Genomic DNA, 25,121 nt, shown 5'->3' on the forward strand with positions numbered 1-25,121 from the left:
TCAAACATTTTAAGTAACATTGAATGAGCTCTACGTCATAGCCATTGTTGACTTTTTTGGTAAGCAGACCAAGTGAGTATGGCTACAGCTGTTTCTGTTTTCTGTTTTTGTTAAACTCATAGGTTATAATCTTACAAAACAGTTGTGCGCAACAAACAGAACATCAGCACTGATTGTTGATAGGCAACTTGTGAACATAACGCATTACATGGCATGCAAAATTGTAAGAGTGAAAGAGGCTAAACTCAACATACAGTACATAAAAAGGTGTTCTGTGATTTTAGAGAGGCGTGTGTATGTGTCTGTTCCTACGCATACTACAGCTATGTAAATTGTGGCTTTAATGCTCTCTGTAATGTTAATGCACCAATCTGGGAGCTGGAATGTGGAATTAAAAGCCTGACGTTCAGACGCTGTCCTTTGTGCAGAGGGAGCCTTGTTGAGGCCTTGTGAGATTTAATATTAAATCGAGATTACAGTTTGGGGGAGGGTTTTAGTGAGCAGAATTTTTAAGACAGACCAAGTCCCCAGAGTGTTTGGGAGTGAACTCAAATAAATTGGTATGAAATGTATCTTGATCATTCTGCATGTATGTATTATCACAAGGAAAGAAGTATCTTGCAAAATGTTTTCCTCATTATTGTTATAATAGCAATGCACTGTGTACGCATTCGTTTCTGCACAGAAACAATTGTACCATGTGTTATAACAGCATTGAACTGCTCTGTAGAGATGGGTGCAGGTTGACAAACGGTACTTTGTGATTTTGCATTTTCCTCTTTGCCTTCCCCTTGTTGTCTTGTGTGCGCAGCTTCACCACAGCATGACAAGCATTTTCTCAAGAGCAGTTGAGACTGAACAACTGCACTTGTCGAGACTGATTTGTCTGACCTCAGTCTGTAAAAAGGGAACTATAAAGAGGAAAAGACACATGTGAAGGGTGCTTGCTTTGGACAAGTCAGCTATTATCTTCCTCAGGTCATAAGAACCTGCAGCAAGTCTGCACAATGAGGGCTCATCTCATCTGCGCATAATAATAAAGCACTGTGCTGTGAAAACACTTCCTGAAACATTGATGTGTGCACTTGTGGCTGCAAAATTCCAAATGTACAGTTTGTACAAGAGAATAAATTATTCATCAAATACCGTTTTTGATCCATCAACCTTGTTCAGAGTCACGTTAATGCTGCATAAACGCTGAACATGAAGAGAGAGGTAGGTTTGGGGGAGGAAATTCTAGCCCTTTTCTCCAGCTATCCATCAATCATACAGTAGTAGGCCATTAGGCGAGGCGTCAAGCCACAGCCACAAACTGTCAGCCTCCATAAATGCTATCAACACAACTCATGCAAGATAAACATAGAAAGAGCAGAGAGGGAGAAGAGAAAGTGAACACAGCTCGGGAGGTTCTTGATGGCGAAGCTGGTTGTCACAGTGCAAGTGGTCATCTAGACGAAGTCTCTATGAATGATTAGTTGTTTTTGCCACTACTGATGGAACATGGAGATAATTTTCCTTATCTCAAGGGCTCTTTTTTTTCACTGACTTTCAAGCTTGGCATGAATTTCAAGAAACAGATGGCACCTGTATGTAGATGCATCCTGGCTGATAGCAACCATGCAATCCAACTGGAGATTGTAGTTTTAGTTATACAAACATTTCCAGGAGGCAGAACTTCAATCTTTTTGTTTGAGTTAACCTGCCTGAGCCAAAGATGTAGCTAACCTGAATATTTTCCCAGCCTATGGTTAGTAGAAAGATAAAGTCATAATATTAGCTTCCTACTATATTACCTGAAGTGTTAGTTTAGTCTTAGTATGCTGAGGGGGAAAGTCCAAATGAGTTTTTGTCAAATTTCCATTTTACTGATGCAATTTATCAACATTAAAAAAATATTTCTTGAATATAAGTCTTGTTTTTTGTCAATAACCACATAAACTCAACTAAGTATGAATGTTTATTGGGCAACATCAGCTAACTACTTCAACATTAAATCTGCCCATGGCAGTAGAAGGACCTGCACAGCCATGGCAACTCACTCACTCACAGGTGTTTTCTCTTATTTAGCTTGATTAGACCAAACTGTGTGGGTGTGTACAGACTATGCTTGACTGACATGTCTCTCACCCACCTGTTAGTTCTTTTGCAGCTGTTGTTGTGGGCTTACTTAAACCTTTATCATTCTTTTCGGTTCACGGAGTTTGGTAACCTTAGTAAACCCCCAGAATAGCACCGCCCAGCTTCAACTTGAGCAGCGCTCTAATTAGCCAGAGAAAACGATAACGATGAAACGTGTGGGTATACAGGGTCTTTTTCACAGAAGACATTTTGACATTTAGCTGCTTCAGTTTCAGGGTCCTGCTATTGTGCATGCTGGGTCACTGTCAGACTGACATGACTTACTGGGACAACTGAACAGAACAGAGACATTGTTGATGTTATTAGTAACACCTGTGCTTTACCTACTATGAGCAGTCAAAATGTATGATGTGAAAAAGACCCATGTTCATTTTTAAATCACAATTCATTGGCTGACAGAGAAGATTTAAAATGTGGAGGAACTTTGACTGCGTATAGAGCAAAGTAATTTTGGCATTCAGGCATTCAAATCCTACTGATGTTCTGGATAGACAATGCTACAGTGGGTGGTGATGCATTAAACTTGTGATTGAATGAGTACAAAAGAGTCGCTGCACTTAAAAAAAACAAAAACAAACCCTCTTGTTCTTTAAAGTTAATGGGCCTGAAGTTACAGTGGTACAAAATCATACCAATGTCGTTTTGCCCTCTCACCAGTACAGTGCTAGGGATAATCAACACTTTGTGTGCATTATTTGTAAAGAGTGCAATTTTAAAATCTCAGTCCACCATAATAACTCCAGTCACGTTTAAAATGTCTAGATAAATACTCTAAGACTTGAAAGTCACTATATGTAATTTACCATCATGAATTAAGCAGCTGTCTTGTTATGGTTGGACTGCTACCAAGCCATTAAAATTTTCCAACAGTCATAATCCAGAATAGCTGTTCATGTCCATGAGTCACACAAAGCCATAATGTTCTCAAAACGCTTTCCCCTAATCACCAGAGATTCTATGAAGTCCCCCTTTGGCAAGTCCTTGCTTACTGCCTGTTGGCTTGTCAGAATAATGTAAAGCTATATTTCTGTCTTTGTTATGTCCTGCTGGGCATTTTGCCTCCTACTTGCAAAACATGACATATGGATGCAGAGAAACAGAGTAAAAGTGATCTTCACAAATAACTAAACCCTAACCAAGCCATGAAGCTATAGATGACCTAAAGCACCCTGCTACCTAATATTATGCTGGGACCCGTCATGCTTCAGCTGTGCTTTGTGAGTTAAAACTCTGTGTCCATGCATTATTCCTGTCTCTAGAGCCATTGTGACACTCATGTTTATATAACAATGAAAGCTCCAAACTGCAAAGATTTTAAGGTAAAAAAAAACAAGCTTTTCTTTGCCAGTTACTCTAAAATGATTGCCTTTTTGCTCTTTGCTGTTCACCTTCTCCCTTGTCCCTGTCTATTGTAGCGTTTCTATTTTTTATTTTGTTAGGAAGTCTGATAAGACTGCACACACGACATCATCGAGTTTTGATAGCAAATTACAGAATTGATCTGGAGCTCAGCAGGCAATTATCAGTGTAGAACCACGGTGCATATAAATGAGCCCAAGCAAAGGAGGAAAAAAAATCTGTTCCTGCAGCACATTTCTAATATTCTACGTTGCAGGGCTGTTTTGTTGTCAGTACCTCTGAGCTCTGCGGGAGGAAATTCCCAAATCACTAATGTATTTGATTTTCTCCACTGATCAGAGGAAACCGATTTCTGACCCTTCACATAGGCATGATAAAAAACCGCTGTATAATGGGTTATTACCTCTCTCTCTCTCTCCCCCCTGCTGTTCTCTCTATTTCCTTGACACTCATTCTGGCTCAGAGCTGAACAAATATGCCAGGTCTTTACAGGTACGACCGACACAAAACCCAATGCTGAAGCAGACATTACCGTCGACATTATTGGCGCGCTGTTCCCTCCAACAAGGAGACGACAACAATGACGCTATTCAGTAACCTTGCTGGGAAGTTGGTTGCCACTGCTTGTTGATAGGCAACTCTCTCTCTCGTTCTATTACCGCCTGTCGACTTGGAAAAGGCCATTAATATTCCTTTACTGAGTAGAGGCTTTAGTTTTAGGCTGATCACGTGGAGCACACTGGCTGCTACCTCCCCACTCTTACAAGTCAGATAATTACCTATTTAGATGTTGCTGAGGAGATGTGTGTGTGTGTGTGTGTGTGTGTGTGTTCCTGCGCGTGTGTTGGCCTGCTGCCACGGCTTGTGAAAAGAAGCATCATGTAGTGGATCTGTCACTATAAGTTAGAGACACAGGATGGCTGCCCAGTAAGGAAATAGAAAAAAAGTAAAAGAAAAAAGCACAGGACACTAAACTGAACTATCAAAGCCACAGAACCAGACTGCGGATATTCATGCTCTGCAAGCAGAGTCACACTCTGACTGTTTTTTATGTTGTGGTTGCTGTTTTTGAGATTCTACTGACAGCAGCCCACAAATTTCATTAGTGTCTTAGGTAATTACAGTGGATCTAATCAAAAGCTATCATATTTCTGCAGTTAATGGGCTCCGCATGGAGGCTGCTGAGGTGAAGGGCTTTCTGAAAGGTCAGCTGACTCACCGCTACTGCTTACCCCCTTCAGCTCTACCTGCCCACACCTCTTAAATCTCAATCAGTGATAGGACCCGTGGCCATTCATTAGCTTGGTATCCAGCGGCTGGGTCTTTCATCTCACCCCTCACGTGCCCACCGCCAAGCAACTGCTGCCGCTTCTTTTCCGATCCTTCTTCCCCTTCCTCAGTAGAAACACTTTTCCTTGGATCCCCAAAGGTACAGGGGGGTCGAACTGCCGGGTAACTGCTACTGAACCCCTCCAGCTCACACACACACACACACGCACACACACTCCCTGCCTCTCCCCTGCTGCCTCCATATCTCCCTCCTCCACGTTGAAGCCATCACGATCCTTGGATGTCTCCCGGCTTCCCTCCACTCTCTGTTTTTTCCTCGTCTTCTGCCAATCAGTGGAGCATTTCTCACAGAACTACTTGTGGCAGGAGAGAATGGCAGCCAGCGGGATTGTGTGAGCGCGCGCTTGTGTGTGCGAGCATGCGCATTTGGGCAACAAAGCCTTGCACTAAGCTGAGGGCGGCTCAAAGGTCCCCCCCTGAGGCAGAGCTGAGATTGAGTTCATTATTCAGTAGGAGTGGGTTCCAGCTGTGTGAGGAGAGAGACGGCGAGATGCCCTGTCTGTGTTGTGGCTCCTCCAACCATACTGTCTACTGGGAACCAGCACAAAATATTGCGAAGGACAAAGACTCTAACTGTCACACACATATGGACAGACAGCATTTGGCTTTGCCTATTAGTGAAGGCTGGCTCTGTGTTTACAAGAGTAAGGTTTTACATTTGAACACAAGATCACACTGAGTGTACTTTTTATTTGTTCTTTTAGGATGTAATCTTTCACTGTATATATTCATTCAGTATATAGTATATATAGTATATATTGCCTAGTATATAGTACCCCTGATGTGACTATGATGTACACATGGTGCAGCACTTAACCAGAATTCTTATGTATCCCTAGATGGCAGTAGTAAGTCAGTGCATTGCCAGACACAGACGAGTGTGTCTTTTAATGTGCGTGAGCATGTGTCTGCCTGTTTGTTTTCCCTTGAGGTTGATAAAGTGTGTTGGTATAATTTTCAAAAATAAATCTAAACAACAAGTAATAATAGAAGAAAAAAAGATACAGTATTTTCTTGGTGCCATGCTGTTCCTCACTTACAGGACCAGGGTTTCTCCTTCACTCATGAATAAATACAGACAGCGGAAGCTTTTTGTTTTTTTCCCCACACAAAGCAATTAAATTGAAATTGCTTTGTTGAAATTGCTCCTCAAACAGCTTAGTACATGCACAGGAAATGGCATCACAGCGACTCTGTATTTGTGAGAATTAAATGTATGATGTTCATCTCCTCTGAGATGTGCATGAAATTGCGTTGAGGAACAATCAACACTTATACAATAACATATGCTTGTTTACATTGACACGGACTGTTGATAACTTCTGCGTTAAGGCAAACATGTAGTATCTAACCAAAAAACATCCATAATTTGGTACAGGAAACATAGCATTGGCCATAAGTTATGGCCAACTGATGTGGGTAAAGACTCTTAAATCAATTTGATGATGGTATATCCCGCTGAAATACACACACACGAAACAACTCTGCCAATACATTACCCTGAAAGAGTGTAACAAAGGTGCAGTTTACATGCGCCTTTTCAAAAAAACAAATAAAATGCAAGTCATTTTCATCATGATGAGAGTGCAGTGATTCATGCTGCAAATGGCCTGTCATCCCACTGCTTGATTAACAAGCACTGAGATCCTGGGGGACACCCGTGGATCCTCATCACTTTATGGCCGAGGCAGAGGACTGCACTCACTCTCCGCAACAAGACGGAACCAACCTCCATTCAATGCATTCCCTGCTTTTCTGACTAATAACTGTCAAAGGAAACAAAGTGCGCGTCAGACCAGATTTGCCGGCCGATCTTTGCTCATTCCTCATTTTATAAAATTGCTTTCGACTTCTGAGGGGAATCTTGTAGTAATCCCGCTGGGAAGAATGCTGAGGCTATAAGCTGAGGCAAAAGCCACAGCGGCGGAGTTATTAGCCTGATAATGAGCCTCCAACTATGACAGGGTCAAGCGGGGTCAATAGCTGATGCTAATTTGGGAGAGTGGCATCACTGTCTGAAGCAAGAGTAGCTAAGTGCAGCCGAATGCAGTGCGAGATCTGGCATGGTGAGTGGCAGTACCATCACTTATGTCAGTCCGTGACAGGAGCTCCAAGGGCACAGTGCTAGAAAACAACCCACAAAGCATCACCTCAAACAGATGTACGACCCTGAGGTTACGTGGGGTGTGCACTGTGTGACTGTGTAACAGCACGTCAGTGTGTACTCATGACAGGCAGGCAGGCCCGATCCAGTCCTGTAAGTCAGGACCTGTACCGCAAGTGAGTGACACACAATGCATAAGTGGCTATTAGGCTGCTTCAGCCTATGCCATTCAGCAGTATGACTGCCATTAGCTCTTCATTCCCTCTGACACATCTGCACTAAAGCCAAGTCTGCTGGACCACGCTGAATATTACTCCTATTGACAGGTGTATGCCTTCTTTGTGCATGGAAACACTCAAATTAACAAAAGGGTGTTACATTTAAGCTGATGTGATTGTGTATGGGTGGAAGACTTGATAATTAAGAGTAATGTGGAAGAGAAGGGACAGATAAGTAAACCATATTCACAGCCCGCATGAATCATTCAGAACCAGGACAGCATTTTATAACGGTCAGAAAAAGTTGAAGCGGTTCAATCAAATGGTAGGCACTATGATTGCAATGGAAAAATGCAGTCTGCTCTCAGCATTCAAGGGGAAAAAAACATAAAAAAAGACTCATGAAATTATTCATTTGGGTTTTTTTTTTCAGAAGCAGAAAACAGTGCAATCCCAGCAGCGCGCACAAGCAGAGGCTCGATGTGAAATGTCCTTGAAGATGTGGACTTCCTCATTCTTTTTGACTACTCAATAATAAAACACGACAGATGGTTCCGCATGAAAGTTAGGCGTGTTGCCATCTCATTTAAGATACATTTCTTTGTCACCGTAAACAATGTTTCGCTTAATGAATTTATAATGGCATGACAGCACGTGGCTGCTTATATTTGAGTAGCACTAACAGCGTGGTTCATCGGAGCATAATGAATACACGTAGCAGTATCATATGCACTTAGTAGACACTTTTAAAGAGGATATATGAATAGAACCACATTTACAGTGATTTAGCTCTCAGTTTCTGTCTGCCATTCGGGCAACAGATTGTTATTAACAGAGACTACGCTTAGTGACTTTATTAGTACTAATCTTCACTTATTAGTATGAGATCTACCATTTTTAAGCATGCTATTCTCACTGCTAAAAGCACTAAACAACATTTAGTAAATTAATTTAGATTCAACAGCATTCTTAAGGATCAGAGTAGTAGAGAGATTTTAGCTAGATTGTAGTATCCTGTGGCCCAGTTGTGGGCAGTCTGTTGTGTGGGCAGTGTTCACTATTGTGCACATGGCCATTTACTTTTTACTTCGGTCCAGGAGAGAGGAAAAAACATTTATTTTGTTTTCTTTGCTACAATTGATCTCTGTTGCAAAGAGTGAACACCACTAACTGATGGACCATTCAGGTCTTATTTTTGATGAAAACGACCTGATTTCTGAGAAAAAAGTCTCTAGAAGGTAAATGAACAATGTCTCTCAGCAGAACACACTGTATGTGTTCCTAACCTCTTACAGACATGTTAAATGGCTGAAACGTTTGAAAAGCAGGCAACAAAACACCCTCACTTCAAGGTCCATTTGGAGCTTTCTGTTATATCACATGATCTTCATGAGCAGATCAGGTTTGTTTAGTTTTCAGGGAATTGCAGATCTTCAAAATGAATTCAACACTTTCACGACACGTTACCTTTCAAGCTCACTGTTGACCTTAGAGGCAGCAATTTAAAAGAACTATCTCACCCCACACCACTAATGGTTGAACACTTTGCAGTGATCTTTATGAAATGAGGTATTGCAAGAAAACCACATAGCCATAGGTAGACATTTTATTAAATAGAAATTTGTTTTCTTGCAATAACTAATTTGCAATTACTATCTCTGTTGCTACCATGACAATTATATTGCCATGATAGCTAATTCTAGCATAAATTTGTTACTAACGCTTGTAGTCTGCAAGATCAGAACTTTAATTTTACAGAACCAGAATATAGAGTGATAGAATGTACTGTTTTATACTTAAGGTTTAACTCTTCACTGTTTCCACAAGTAGCATACAGAGCAGCAAGAGGCCAAAAGAGAGCAGAAGCAGCCTGCAGTGGTTTACCAAAAGGAGGTTTATCTCAGCAGTACACATCCATTGAGTCGGAGGGCTTAAAAGTAAATTTTTTATTTTGCTGTGCTTCTGTAATGTGGTTTGTCAAACTCTCTTGCAAAAATCACAGTACAAAGGCAGCAATGTAGGTGAATGATTTTAAAAGCTAAGTATTCTACCAATTATTCTTCAGTGTTAGCTTTACGTGCCCTTGGCCCGATTGTAAACAAGTCCTGTACAGCTCAGCAGTGTCTAATGTCACGCACGATTGCACACATTGCTATTTTATAAGATTCATAGGCTACAAGCTAATTCTGTATGTGGAGTTTTGTGGGAGTATACAGCCTTTGAGCTTGACTGGAGACAGTGGTGAGTGCTGAGATTACTCATGCCTCATCCTACCTTCTCTGACTTTTTCTTCTCTTGTGAAGACCCTCCTCTGAACACCCATGGGCCGCACTCCACTGACTGAACAGCCAACCAATAATGATAGATTTCGGGCTAGCTGCGCCACCTTGACGGCGTTTAATCATTGAGAAAAGGCAGGAAACGTACTCATTCTTTATCCTCCTACACTCCCACCCCGCCTTCCCCCTGTCCCTCTGCCTCTCATCTCTCCTGCCGTCTCCGGTGCGTCTGTTCGCTGTGTGTAGAGCGGCGGTGTGCACGTGTCGCAGAGCGGGCGGGAGCGCTGCACTGTTCTGCGCACCGGTTCCGCTGGACATCACCGAATAACGGCGCTCGACAACCGGGTGGTGGTGGAGGGGGAGACTGGACCCGGAGCAGGAGCAGGACCAGGAGAAGCACCGTGGCTCTTTATAGCCCGCTCTCCGAAAACATGTCCGAGTTTTTTCTCCTCGCCTTTCTAGCCCTATTTTCGGGATTATTTCCGTGCGCCGAGCCCTCGACAGTGCCGGACGAGGAGAAAGGTAAGGAAGAACCGGGCCGTCGGGGATGCGCAGTCCGGTGAAACTTGGCACAGCGGGCCGTCTTAGTGCAGTCTGGTGTCGTTACGGGCGCCAAATGTTGTGCAGTTGCAAGATTTAAACCTCTGTTTTCCTTCTAAATCACAATTCATAAACGATAAAGAGTTGAAAATGAGTAGGATACCACACTGGAAGTCTGCATATTTTCTGTGTAACCATTCAGCGTGTTAAAATGTTGCATTAGCTTATGATGCGTCCCAGCTGATAAACCACAACGATAACGCCTTTCCAACACATTGAACTTGGCGATGCGCATTTAGCAGAGATCTTGCATTGTTGCATTTTCAGGAACATTCTTGAGGCTGTATCGGAATAGATTCAGTGGGTCTGACTGCAGGCGCTTAGCAGCACTAACCTACAGTGCAGCAGGTGAAAATATCGCTGTGCCGAAGTGTATTTTGTCTCCCCCCGAGCTGTAGCCTGTAGTTCTGCCGTGGGCTCACCTCAGCATCTGATGGAGACGCAATTGATCGGACTTGTTCTGCACGGTCAACTCTGGACCTACAGTGGGGTGTGCAACCTGAATGGGGATGTTGGGGAACTAATTTCTGAGCAGCACACTGACTGTTGAATGTCTGATTTAGAATTCTGTCAAAACATGACAGCTGTATCCATGCTGAGTGCTGTTTTCCCTTTAATGTTATATGGGATGTAGAGATCATTGAGGCCAACCCAAACTAAGTTCTATTAGGCTGTTTTATTTGCAGAATAGAGTTCAAGCACATTTTCGGTTTGTGTTGCCTCAGGCATGTCTCAGATAGATTCATTAACTACTTATTGAAAGTATCACGATTGCAAGTTTTATAACCATATGGATCTTCAAAGGTGAAACAGTCAGTAGGCTACAATGGAAATGTTTCTTTTGTACAGTTATTTTTATGCTTACACTTTTTTCCCTCCAGAGTTCTCATTTAAGTAGAGATATGGTGAATTATGGGCACTGGACATTCATTGTAGTAACATTTGGCAATTTTTAAAAACAACAAAAAAGCATAAATGAATACTAATGTAAAATGTAGTACAGTATATGCATTGATTGTCGACCCCCAGGTCACAGTTCCCTTACATCTTCATTCTCTAACATAGCAATGAGAGTCAAGACTGTTTGGCTTGTTTTGAGACCGTCCCCAGCGTGGAAAACAGGGACTTAGAGTTTGCCTGCCAATCACAGTAGGCAAGAAAAGAGCTGTTACCTCTCTCTGCGCATGCAATGAAGAGATGAATTTGTATCTTGAGCTCCCCGAGGATGCCCCTACACACACCTGAAATTTTGAAAAGACTGTGGGAGTTTGTGGTTGTCAGCATTGCAGCACTGAGCTTTATTAGTGTAGCTTGAATCAAAGTGAAGAAGTACGTGGCATTGGATTTTCTCATTTGGGCTAGTACAGCAATATTTCAACTGAGAACAGTTAAGCTGAGATCTATCCACACACACACACACACACACACACACACACACACACACACACACACACACACACACACAGATCTTAAAGTATAGATGGGACCTGCATCTTTGTCTGTAAACCGATGCCGTCCTGCTCCTCCTCTGCGTTTGGAGTGAGAGTAAATGAAAGCTCTCGTAGCTGTGTCTAAATGGACGGTAATGATAATAGCATTTCTTATTACTTCCAACACCAAAGCTGGTTGTTAGCCTAATTAGTCAGAAATTAATTTGCTTTGTGGTGGCAGCGTTGTTACGTTGAATGCCAAGAAGTGAGCCTGTGACTTTCTCTGCTTGAATTCGAAGCATTTCCAGAGGCTCATTCATACAGTGGTATTGCCTCTTTGAAATGCCCCCACCGTGTTCCAGCCCCTATCACTTGCGTTCATCTAACATTGAGCAGGCCGACCTGGCCGGGTCGGCATGGCACTGCTGATCTGACAAAACGACAGACTCCAGAAGTTTGGACACATCAGAGTGTTGCCTGTTTATTATAATTTATTTTAAATCCAAAATACCCTTGGTCTCAGTCAGTGACCTCACCACCAGATAAACATCATCTAGTACAAACAGCTCAAGGTTGTTTGAAATGTATACCCCATTTAAAAGATGATAGTATAGTGGAAGACACAGATAGGTCCATGCACTTATGCAGGGAAGTCTGCCTTTAGGAGCTAATTAAGTGTGATAGTATCGCAAGTGTAGTGCAGGTGTGTCAGTGGGTGTACGTGCTCAAAGGCCAGCACAAAATCTAGATGAAGCTGTTCGGTGTGTATGTGCAGTGTGTTGACCAGTAGAGTTATTGTGTAAAATTAGTCTATAGATTTTCTTTCTAAGTTTGGCTTTCCTTCACATTTACAAATAGTGACCACCTCTTTCCTAATTCATCTCTTCACATCAAACAATTCCATATTGGTATCAACTGACAATACCACTAAGACATATGGACTAAACCAAAACATTTAGGTATCATACAATATGAATATAGCGCAGAGAATTATGTTGTATATTATTGTTCAACCAAGAACGACAGATATTAATGTGCCCTGTTGGAAACTGATCATTTACCACTTAGTGGAATGGAAGAAGAAACACTGATTTGTTCCTTGTACGACCTTAACGATGAGTTAATTGTCTTTTCTGTTGTTCTATTATTATTCTTTTTGACTGGGAACCACACAATACTTAATTTGTTAATTAAAAAAAACATGAATTGTTGTTTTTTAACATGTATGATGCAAATTGACTGAGATGGCTTTTCACATACAAAGCAAAGCGGCACTCCACTGATTTTACACAGTTGACTTGTCACAAGTACAATTCAGCCTGTAAAAGCAGTGAACAGTCAAGGGCCTGTCTGCAAAAAATGACCCTGATGATGTTACTGCATTTTCGGCAAATTTAGGATCCAGTGTTTTTAGACCAATACTTGGGGCTATAAGTCAGGATGTTTCAGTCTGTGCTGCTTCGATCTTAGCCATTCTTTTTGGATCTGTCTCCTGTGAGTCCGCTAACTTCATGGAAGAGCACCACTACATCACAGGAGTACCACTTAACGTCAGTTAGTTGGATAAAAGCATGGGAGAGGAGGGAAAAAGCCTCAGGATAAACTTTAGGCTGTAGTATTTATTTTCTTTGTTCTTTTTATACATTTCATAGATACAGTAAATACATGCTATTTAGAAGTACTAAATAAAGAAGGACTGATAACATTATTAGTGATGTTTTTCTTTGCTCTTTTTTTTTTTAAGATCTGTTTCCTTATGTTTTCATTTTTTAAATGCAGGGGTGTCTTGTAGCTAACTAACTACTACTAGAAATGTACACAAATCAGAAAAAAACTGAAATTTCTTCTACTTGCAGTTGCTCGTGATTATTTGGGGGAGAAAGTCAGCAGAGGAATGTGATAAACAGTGTGAGAATGGAACTAAAGAAAGGTGTTAAATCATCAGCTGCAGCAAAGAAGATGCTGGTCTGTTTGTCCGTCTGTCTGTAAACCTGTCTAAAGCTGCTAGTGTGTTTGCGGCTGCAGAGCTCCACAGAGCTTTACTGGCTAAGTGTCCCAAGGATATGTGCAGTCTCACCCGGGCCGGGCATAGCGGTTTGTAAACAGTAGCTACAACAATGCACAATAATGCACTAAAATAAGGCTGACATGATTGTGGGTATTTTTATAGCATTATTGTACCTAGGCATAGTTTAAAAACAACGTTGCATCTACCTTAAGTAATCACTGATTTAACACACCAACTGCAGAGCACACAAAGTGACATAAATCAAATGCACCCAAGTTTTTCGTGACCAATAAGTGCATGCTGGGTTTAGGTAAATGCTAAATGCTCACGGTGGATCATCCAGGGGTAATTTCTACATTTGTTACATTGCTGAGGAACTATATTTCTTTTCTGTAAGTAGTTTCTATTTCCAATGCCTCTGAGTACCTTTAAAGCACCATACCAATAAATGTATGTATTATAATTATTTATTAAATAGAATCTATTTAAGATTTATAAGGCATTTTTTCAGTTTCTGATTGTTCAGTGTCCCCCAGTTAAAATTGGGTGGTCATGGGGTTAAGACAGTTCATAAAACTTTGTTTAGTTAAAAATAAAAAAGGGAGAAAAATAGATTATAAGTGCATTATGTATTATTACCAATAAATATAAGGTTAGAAAATACAACATTTGCCAGATTTGATTACCTAATAGTAAGTCATATAACACTATTGATAAAAATTTCTTAGGCACAAAAGGCCTTTTACATATGCTCTGTTTTCATGGTTCATGATTGTGTCAGATGTTTAGCCCTTAACTTCTAGAGTTTGAAATTGTCCAGATTTTATTGCATCACTATGTCATCAAAGCCAGACTGCTCGTGTTACAGCAAAGGACACGATGTTACAAATCAGGGATTTGGGCATTAATAATATCTGTCGTCTGCACAGAGACTATCTATAACTCTGCTTCCTTAGTGCTGCTGAGTTAAATAAATGTTCACTCTATTTAATGTCACCATTGTATCCTTACTCATTTAAGAGATAGCTTGGAAGCAGGAAATTGGTCCCTAAATTGCAGTCGGACATGATAAATTGCAACCAAATGGAGATTATGTAAATCACTTGCCTTTAGCAACACTAAACCAAAAAAATCGTTTTGTTTTTGATGGTCCTGAGACCTTTCTAAGATGTTCACCCGGCACTGAGTTGGTGTTATATGAAGATCAGGATGTCGTTTTTACAGGAGGACTGCTGGGTAGTGACTAACGGTTGACCTTCAAAAGTTGTACTGAATTCTGTTTTCATAGCTGTTTTACGTCTTTTTCTGGGAAGCATTCACAGAAAATGAGGCCGACAGCTGCGAGGCCTCCTTTGTAGCTCAATTTTCAGTCCGCATCCTGTTCTGACACGGCAGCAAAAGTGTCCACCTCAGCAATAGGCGATCCTCAGGATGGAAGTTGGCCTGCACTCACCCGTCTGCTCTGTCTTCACCTAGTGATTGGAGAAACCACATGTAGATTCCAGTTAAACCTGGTTTGGAAAGAGTAAATAAAGTGAAGGCAGAGGTCGGGGTGAAGGGGAGGGGATGCACTAGTCAGCACTATGTTTCTTGTGCAAGTAGAAGTCAGCACTGGCTGGTGTTATTATTGGCATTCGTGTTCTGTGTTCTGTACTTCAGATGCTTTTTATTGACTATTGCTTCACAAGATTGTCTTGGCTGGAAAACCAGACAAGTCGTCACAAAAGCCTGTCAGCTGGTAACGTGTTGAGAAGGCCAGCAGTTTGTACATGTGCAGATTAAGCACTTCTGTCAAACCTCAATATTAAGTTTTTCCCCGTAAAAGTAAAACAAACAACATAATAGTAGTCTACTATTTTTCTGAGGTTTGTCTGAGCAAAGTGCTTAGACAGCATTTTTGCAGGATTGCATTCTGTCTTTTACAAGCTATGAAAAGACATTAAAACAGCTGACACATCTATCTGGTGATGTCAGCTAAGTGTTGCTGTCACTGAGCTCCTACATCTATCTCAGGGCAGAGGTGAAGTGTGGCCTCAAGCTACCGGAGGCAGCAGTGAACCAGCCCCGACGCGTCTCATCATGGGGGACAGAGTAACAGTGGGGCTGGGCTGACTCCTGCAGAACAAACAAATTGAATGAAGATATTGGCTTTTGATAGTGTCACCTTTAATATCACCTCACACAGTCTTAATGGGTTACAATTGAATCAGTAATGGATTGGCTGAGGTTTTGAAAGCCATTGGCTGTAAATTGACTTGTGGCATTGATTACCAATGGAAGGAGGAGCTACATTTTTGACCCACATGATCTATTTGGGATGATGTTGTGGGCAGACTCCATTATGTGGGTGGCATGGGGTTTCTGAAATGTTAGATAATTCAAAATGTGAATTATGAATCAATAAGTCTTTCTTCAGAGAAGCCTCATCTTGCCTGGAGTTGAATCCAAGAGCTGGGCCTAGCCGTATGCTGAAATGGCTTGATTATAAAAAAGTGTATATAAATTATTAATGGAAGAAAGCATAACTGTTTTATTGCCAAATATGCTAATGAAAATGGGACTCATAAGGGCGGTGGAGGATAAACCGCTCCTTTCACAAGTTGAGTTGAGTATGAGGTCATTAGGGGTGATGGATAAGATAGAATGCATCATAAAATGAAATGTAAGGGTGATGTAATGCCCTTTGTTAAAGGGAAAAACCTATGCACATGCACAAACGAGACCATCTGCTGAAACACAAATTAACAAACTATGAAACAGTCTTGTACTATATATATTTTATGGCACAGCGGTGTAGTGTGCATTGCCATGGACTTTCTGGATCGTAAAGGTTAAAGTTAGTATGCAGCTGGGTGTGGAGAGTGAGGCCTGAGTTGAGTGAAAACATCTTTCTGGAGATGTCTCCAAGGGGGAAAGTGTCTCTGTCTCAGGCAAAAAGTCCTTCAGTCAGTCTGAAAGGGTGAACTGCTAGCTGAATGGAGGCAGCACCCTCAGGAGATGCCCACCCCCCCCTGCATTACTCTGCTCGGCATGAACTGGTGTTCAATGCAGCAGCAGTGGATCCTTGTAGATGGTACTGTTGCTCTCACCTAGGTCCATTCTGTCTAGACTGGCCTAGAGGAACTGCAACGGTCGCCTTCACTTAATCAGCTTTTGACCAGTTGGCTAGCATAAATAAGGTATCAGGGACCTTTCCTGCAGAGGTTGTGTTGCCATGGGAATAGGTGATATAGAGCCTTGTTCAAATATATATAGAGAGGGAGCCGGGACATTAACTTCACTATTTTATAGTTTAACCTTACACTTGACTGGCTTGTCTTTTTTTTATCACTGATGGCTGTTGTCTATCCTTGCAAAAAGGACAGAGCTCTTTTGATTGATTAGCTGACTGATTGGCATGCTGTTGGCTGACCTAAATCATTTTGCTGGAGGTGTTTTGCTATTCTTCTGTACCTTTATCTCCAGACTGACAAAATCACAGAGAAAACGTTTTATTAGTGAAATGAGCTGTCCACGTTAACACGATGAAGCATACCGTTAATTTAAAATGAGTTAAGGGTCGACAAAGAGGCGTCTTTGGTGGGAGCAATCCACCATGCACAGAGAGTTTGTTCATTGTTGTTTGAAGAAGCTCTTGTAGTTTTTGGCACACACTTGCATCCAAATATTAAACTGGCAATATGGAGATCCCTTGGTTAATGTATGAGCTTGTATGCGCTGAGCCTGTGTGCGAGCCCCAGCAACAAGCATCTCGCTGATTAATACTTTAAGATTTCATCACTTTGTGTAGACAGAGAACATTTCCTGCTAGTGTCCCTACCAGACACAGCAGAATTGAATTTTCTTGAATAGACTGAAGATTGATGCTCTGCTGTGTTACATCACTATGTGATTTAAAGTGATCAGCTCAGATTTTGCTGGAAAAAATATTCTTGTCTAGCATAGACAAAATGGTGATTTGCTGAATGGTGGGACACACCTATTGGAGGCGGACCATGACCAATCTGCAGGTCAGAAGAGCTGGTGTCGAGCCCCGAGTGGCAACGGTGGTGGCCAGAGTACCAGAGTGAGGGCTGCTGAAGCCTGGCTGGGGACTCTCTCTCCCAGCTGCCACCTGGCACAGACCGAGGGCTCATGGCCCCATCATGCAGACTTGGCCCAGAAAACCAGAACAGGGGAGGGATTCATCCATCCACCCCACAAGCTTCATTCACCAGACAAACCTAAGGCCAGTTGGTGATGCTGTGCTGTGTCCTGAAATTGGCACACTGAGAAATTAAGAAATATTGAGCCATTGAGTTGTTTCAATTTAATGTACACTTCTGAAATAATCCATAATTTTCTTTTATGGGTTTACATAAAATATTTACAGCTAACCACAGAACTGGATTTTTCTATTTTGCCTGATTTTTTTCAGTCATTCTCTCAAGCCATTGCCTTTAAAGAGCTGCACTATATTTCAGCCATTAAGCAGAAGATGAAAACACAGAGTGGAATGATCTTGAGTAAAGATGCAAAGCAGTGTGTTGTGTACAGGATTTACCTAAGGCGCACAGCATTACAGGTTTCTTGGTTACCAAACTTGCCAAAGGCAGACTTTCTGACAAACGGCAGATATACTGTAGAAAATGCACCCAAACGTAAACACACAGAAAATTCATGCACACATACACAGATGATGCGAGTGTCTCTGCCCTGTCTATGCTGTGGCAGGCTTCCCTGGCAGAGCTCACTGTAGTCCAGTTAGATGGGAGATAGAAAGGGAAATAACTTGCATCCTTTTGACGCCTGTGTGCAAAAAGCAAGAGGCTACATCAAATGTGCAGCAGGTTTATTGGGCTGCACTAAGAATGTCTACCAGTCTGATTCTTTCAATATCAATTTGGAGGAGCCAGTGTAAGTCAAAGCTTGATGGTGCACTAAAAGAGGTTTTTGGGCCTAAAATATTTGTGAGTTTTCCAGTAAGGATGAATAATTTAATTCACTTTCATGGCATAGTGCATGAATTTAAAATCAAAGTTAAAGCAGCACTGCTGCCCTTACAGTACGTACACCTGCAGCAAGCACACAATTCTCTCTGTACAGCTGTGATACTGTTAGCCCACAAGGATTGAGTTCAGGCTTGTGGCAGCACTGTCACTGAGTTACTTTGTGTTAAAATTAGATTTCCAAATACATCACCACCAGCTGTCATCAATCTGATTTAGTATGATTCCCTAACATGCTTCCGAGCTGCTATTGATCTCTGGTCCCTGCCACCCTCCCATCTCACACAGTGTTGGATTGGAAGTCCTATTAACTGCGTTCCCATCAATCACAGTTCACCCATGTTTGTTTGTAGAAGTCTTTGATACGATTAGCACAGTGCTCTCGCACTCGTGCTACGTGGTTTTCTTCCGTTCCATTTCTCGTGTCGGCTGATTTGAAATGCGTGCAGTCACTTCCCTCTTGCTTTAGTGATGCGCCTCACTGCTCCGTAGCAGAGACTAGAGATTAAGCACTTGGGCTTCAAACATGTCGCCTGTCACAGGTATCTCTCCCTGCTCAGTGCCTGATAAGGGCCACTTGTTTTTGACACAGCCCTTGCCAAGAAGAAAACCCCAGAGAAATAAAAACCCATATGGATTTACTGAGATTTAATATGTTTCTCTTAGAGAGTACATTGCTGTGATTGCTTTTGTGGCCCGGGACACATCAACTATTAGTGCCCTTTTTTTTTTTTTTTTTTTTTTGAAGAATGATTGGATAGTTTTTTATTTTTTATTTTTGGTATTTTTTTCTATTTAATGTTGATTCTGCCTAATTTTACATCTATACACCGTTTATAATAATAAATAAAATAATAATAAATAATTCATTGGACCATACCTCATTTGTTCCTATTTAATTCCAATGGAAAGCCTGAGACTGACACAAAGAATGAGAAGCCAACAATGCATTTTGAATGGATTGCCACAGAGTGCTACAGTCACAATATTAGTCTTGTTTTTAAAACACACTGTGATAAACAGCTGTGCAAATGTAGAGATGGTAGGTGTGTCGTCCAAACTCAACCTTCTAAACAATATAGCACGTACCTAGTACTAGGTACGTGCTATATTGTTGAGTATGCATATATATATTTGGTTCATGGGGAGGTATAAGGTATTCAACTAGAACATTTTTAAAAGCTTTCAAAATAAATGTTCAATGCTCATACTTGCTGCATATTATGTTTCTGTGCAGTCCGTCCATCTGTCCGTCCTCATGAACAAGATATCTCAGGAATGCCTCGAAATTTCTTTTTTTGTGATCAACATTTTTATTGATTTTGAATCGGGGTGGAGGGTGGAGGTTTAATACAGACATATCCAAGGTCATCAGGTACAGCAGCAACAAATGGGCAGGTATTAAATAAAGTTATTTCAGTTCTGACTCTTTCTGAATATTGGATGAAAAAGTTTTCCAGGCTTCAACAGTTGCTGGTCGAGCCTTACCGAGTCGTGCAGTAGTATGTTCCAATGTTGATAAGGCTGTGGACCGACAACAATTTCAGACACATATCGGGGGAGAACCAGTGCTTAATTATAGTTGTCTTTAATTTTATACTGAATTTGCGTCAAAGTAACATCAACATTATCATTAAAGAACCAAAAACCAGGATAAGGAACATAAGATATTTCAAGTAAATCTGATAAAACAGGGTTGACATGGTTCCAAAACTGAGAGAGAACAGGACAGTTCCAAAACATATATTCCAGGTGTAGTACTATTGCATATATGACATATGTAACTTGTAGACAAATTTCTTTAAAGTTGGCACAAATGTCCACTTGCACTCAAGGATGAACTATTTGGTCGTTGGTTTTCAAAGGTCAAGTTTACTGTGACCTGACAAAAGTTTGTTTTGCCATAACTCAAGAATTAAGGACCGTATTTCACAGTTGGTCGGACAATGAATTAGCGACACTTTTGACTCAAAAGTCACCGTGACCTCAAAATGACCTTGATCAATACGTCTTTGGCGCTTTCAGGAAATACACTTCTTGGGCCATTATTCAACACCATAACTCTGGAAGGGGAGATTGTCACAATATTTCACTGGTGGTCGGACAGATTGCACCTGCCTCACTAAATCAGTGGAGGGCTCCTTTATTTTTGCTGATTGTATTTGATTCAGCCTTAGCTGAGGCTAATAATCTGGCCAGACTTTTTGTGATTAGGTATCATGAAAGACCTCTTCCTCTTCTCTCACTTGTGCTGGGCAAGCTGTCTGACTTTTGCATGTTGCTGCCCCTGTCACCATCTCTGCTACCAGCTCTGCTTTGCGCATCATCCTCTGGGTGGCCATATTTGCCTTCCCTCTGCTCCAGGATGACGTGCTTCATAAAAACGTAGGCTTTATGTCATCGTCCATCTCAATCTTTCACTGTAGACATCGTCGGGTGCCAATTTGATAGACAGCTCCCAACCCTATCACGTCATGGTCCTTGTTTTATGCAGTCTATGTTTTTTAGCTATAATTTAAGAATGAAGTGAGTGATTCCAGATTTCACACACGTTGACTTGGATGACGTAATGAGTAAACAATAACCAGCACAGTATGGGCTATCCTCCATCTCGTCCATTCTGCCTTTCACTTCCTGCTTCATTCTGAATTTGAGCGGCAGAATCCGGTGACTGCAAACAACATATAGCACCACATTTTGTGTAGATATAGTGTACCATCTTTACATAGTAATCAAGTACATGTGTACCTGTTTAGCCAATACATCTATGATAATCCTTCATTGATCTGTTCAACAATGTATATTCATTGGAATCATACACATCAATATAGTGATAACTTTCATCCAAAATACACTTCATACCTTTTATTTAATTTCTTCCAAGTATTCACAACATTATGAGTCTAGACAGACATGTAAGTAAACCTTAACTCAGTGGAGGCATATAACCACAGAGTGGTGATTTTTGTATAAAAGACTATACCAGCATGCACAAAGCAAAAGGCAGGCAAACACATCAATATGTTACCGCTCTGTCTCAGGCTAACACTGTCACAATCACGTTCACACTCTCATTCACACCTAGAGGCAATTTAGGATCTCCATTTCACCAGACTTGCATATATTTGCTAAACTTAAAAATATAAAAAGCATTCAAGATGACTCTCAGGTTTCAGAATCCAACCCAAGAGCAGGCCAGAGACAGAATATGTGAATTAGGTTATTTATTTGAAACAACAGGATGAAGCAGAGTGGGTGGCTGTTGAGTATGGCTGGGGTTTGGTTTGAATCTGGGGTCTAAAGTGTGCTTGTGGGGTTTGACTAGTAGCAGGGGGAGACTGGTGTTCCTGTTAGCAGTCAGGTGAGTCCCGGTGCAGGCAGTGTGGGCTGGGTGATCCGGAGTTCTGAGTGTGAGGTCTGGCAGTTAGATCCTGAAAACAGGGAAATCCATTTAGTACCGCAGTCAGGTAAACAGACAGATTATTTGATTATTTTAAGTCACAACACGGAAGGCAATAACAGTGCTAGCCAGTCAAACAGGGTTCACATTAAGAAATAAGTGTAATATATTTTGGGTCAGTTGACTTAAGTACAGTGGAATTCAAATTTAAAGGATATCCTAAATTCAAGAGATGCAACATAAATGTGCCTGTGTACAAACATCTGTGTGTGTTTGTGTGTCAGGCATGCATGCGTGTGAAGGAATGTGTGTTGTTGTTTAAGGTATGTGGCAGTAATTAGGTGTAGACTGAACTTCATGCAGTAGGAGGTGAACAATCAATGGCCGAAAATCATCAAGTAAAGGTCACCCCAGGGTAGTGTTCTACTATCGGAAACACATTAGCTCAGTCATTGTGAGGTGAGGGCTGAAAATTTGGAGTTAATAACTCTGCAATCATGGCAAGATTTAATAAATCCCTGCATTCTTATAGAAAGGAGGTTGTTTGTTGGGAACACGTGACCCCTGTTGTTTCATTAGTGTAACCACAAATTGGTGTGATTTGGTAGCTTTCATAGAGGGAACTAGCATAAAGGGAACTACAACTTTGTCATACAAGTCTGTGTTGGAAAATGATAAATAAAATCTTACTTAGACAGTGTAGGGTTCACTTATGCTCTCTCTTTCTGTCTGTCTTTTCATCCCTGTCCAAGGAATTAATAGCATTCAGTGGATAAAAATCAAAGGCGTAATGTTAGGAAAGCAAATTCTACAATTTGGTGGGGCCAGTTGAACAGAACGAAGCACAGGCAGCACTAGCAAAATTATTTTAGGGGCAAACGAAAGCGATGAAATGTTTAATCCAATCCATTTCTCCATGCTGGGGTGACATTTATGTTGATGTGCATTATGCATATGCGCATGTTCGAGGCAACAGATTGCACGAGGGTTGTTTGGTGACATAGCTGTTTTTGCTGTTGTAATGGGTGTTGTCGCTTTTGAAGTAAGTGTTTGAAACGGCCCATATTGATGTACAAACAGCACTCAGTGTGGATGTTTCTGTTTGAAAAAAGTTTGATGAATAGTTGTCAACTCTGATTGTTCAACCCCTTGAAGCCAAAGTCTGTGGCATGTGCGTCCCAGTAGAGACTTCACATCTGTTCTGATCATTAGAGAATCACTTTATCCTCCTTAACCAGGAAATGCCAAAAGGGAAAATAAGCCATATTTTACAAGAAAGAAAAGTGATAAGCATTAGACATCCCACCTTGACAAAAGTGTTTCAGTTTCACTTTGTGGTTTTTGTGGTTTTATGATTTCCTATTCTCTTTCTTTATTGTCGTATTACAGACAACTGATTTACTGTATACTGTAATATACCTTACACATTTTAATGACAGATAAAACACACATTATTATTACAAATATCTAACAAATCAAACATTAATCATAAACCTACGTTAAACACACTCATAACCAAATTTGTTGTATCCTTATTACCATTAAAACTGTGCATGTAAGGATTAACTTGAACATGGAAATGAAATGGGAGTAGGGATGGGGATCGATACCCGGTTCTAAAAGGACCCGGTTCCAGAATTTCTCAAAACCCGAAAATCAATAAGGTCTGAGCTTATCGATAATACTATTGAGACTTGTGGGTCCTATAATGTAACCTACACACACACACACACACACACACACACACACACACACACACACACACACACACACACACACACACCACACACACACACACACACACAGACACACAGCGGCCAGCAGAGAGAGACAGCACTCTGTCGCGGTGGAGACGGTGAAGTTAAGTTAGCTTCAAACTACTTGAACTGCCGACAGCTACGCTCGTTACTATAAGTATGTGCAATAAAACCTTTGCAAGTAAAAAGACAATACTTTATCCATCCGTCTGTAAGGTAAATCATCTCTGTCCTCAGTCTGTCTCCCTCTAGGCTATGTTATTTACAAGCACAGCTAACGTTAACTTGGCAATTAGCCAAATGTTAAAAACAAGCTAAATAGAAAGCTGTCTGTCTGTAGTATAGACTGGTCTGTAGTCTTAAAATTTGGCACATTGTTGTAAACTCAGCTGCTGGCTGAGACAAACCAGGCGCTCCTCCTTCTACCAGGTAACGTTATCTGCAGACAGGGAATAACAGCAGAAAGGAGGAAGAAGAAGAGGAGGGACTGATACAGACTTATGTGTGAGTTTTTATTCTTTCTAAAGGTCACTCAGTATTGTGATGTCACACATTGAGTTTATATAGTGATGTTGCTGTTGTAAACATTAATGTTGCTGCTCTAAAAACAACAGTTGTATTTAAAATATTAAATTCTAATCCTATAATGCATTTAAAACAACCAGGCAGTTAACAGGCACACTTCAATATTTGTTTATTTATCGCAAGTCATATGTCATCTAACAGTGTTGAATATTTTCCTCATACCGTGCAGGCCTACCTCATGCTTGTTGGGTCTGGTCCTGCCCAAATAACTGTCACCCAATAATAGTAAAGTATCGATATCGCGGGTCTATTTCAAGTAGCCGGCTATTTAAAAACGATATATTATATTCTTTGTGTGTTTCATCAATGGTGATAAATTATCTGAAAGTCCCGCGAGGTGTGGACAACTCAGCACAACACCAGTGAAGCTGGGGCTCCGTCTCTTCAGCGAGTGTTCTTCTTCTGCACCTACACACATACACGCTACGCCTACACACTGCGCACTGACGCCCCAGGGTTAGGGTTACAATTTTGTATTTATTTACGCACTTTAAAAACATTTAGTGAAAGTTTTTTTCTTTTTACATTTTTATTTACAGCGTTGGACATTGAAATGTATATTGTAATAGGCAGTATATACATTTATTGGGAGAAAACTGTTCTATGTAAAATCAGACGTTAAGCACCCCCATAGAAAGAATTGGATTGTTAAGCAGTCTCAATAAGGGTATCAATATCAATAAAAATAGTTCAAGTTCAGGTTGAACAGCATAATTTTGTATACAGTTTGAAGCATTACATAGACGTCAATAAAACTTTAAAACAAAAGAGTACTGAATGACATAAATAACATGTAGTCTACTGCTTAGTAAAGTTTATCAGCTAAATCAGAACTACACTCTCTTTTAGCAAGCAATTATGCATGCTACAGCATTGTGTGTTATCTGCAAAATGGTAGAATATG

General features: G+C 41.0%; 1 protein-coding gene across 1 annotated transcript in view; it reads left to right on the forward strand.

Moving 5' to 3' along the window:
• The first annotated feature begins 9,757 nt into the window (after positions 1-9,757).
• Positions 9,758-25,121, forward strand: part of lrp1bb (low density lipoprotein receptor-related protein 1Bb) — a 288,718-nt gene continuing 273,354 nt past the window's right edge. Inside the window, exon 1 of the mRNA XM_046053790.1 lies at positions 9,758-9,971. Coding sequence (XP_045909746.1) covers positions 9,881-9,971 — 91 coding nt within the window. The 5' untranslated portion in view covers positions 9,758-9,880. The remainder of the gene's footprint in view (positions 9,972-25,121) is intronic.

The sequence above is a fragment of the Micropterus dolomieu genome, linkage group LG07, assembly GCF_021292245.1.
Source record: "Micropterus dolomieu isolate WLL.071019.BEF.003 ecotype Adirondacks linkage group LG07, ASM2129224v1, whole genome shotgun sequence".
NCBI lineage: Eukaryota > Metazoa > Chordata > Actinopteri > Centrarchiformes > Centrarchidae > Micropterus > Micropterus dolomieu.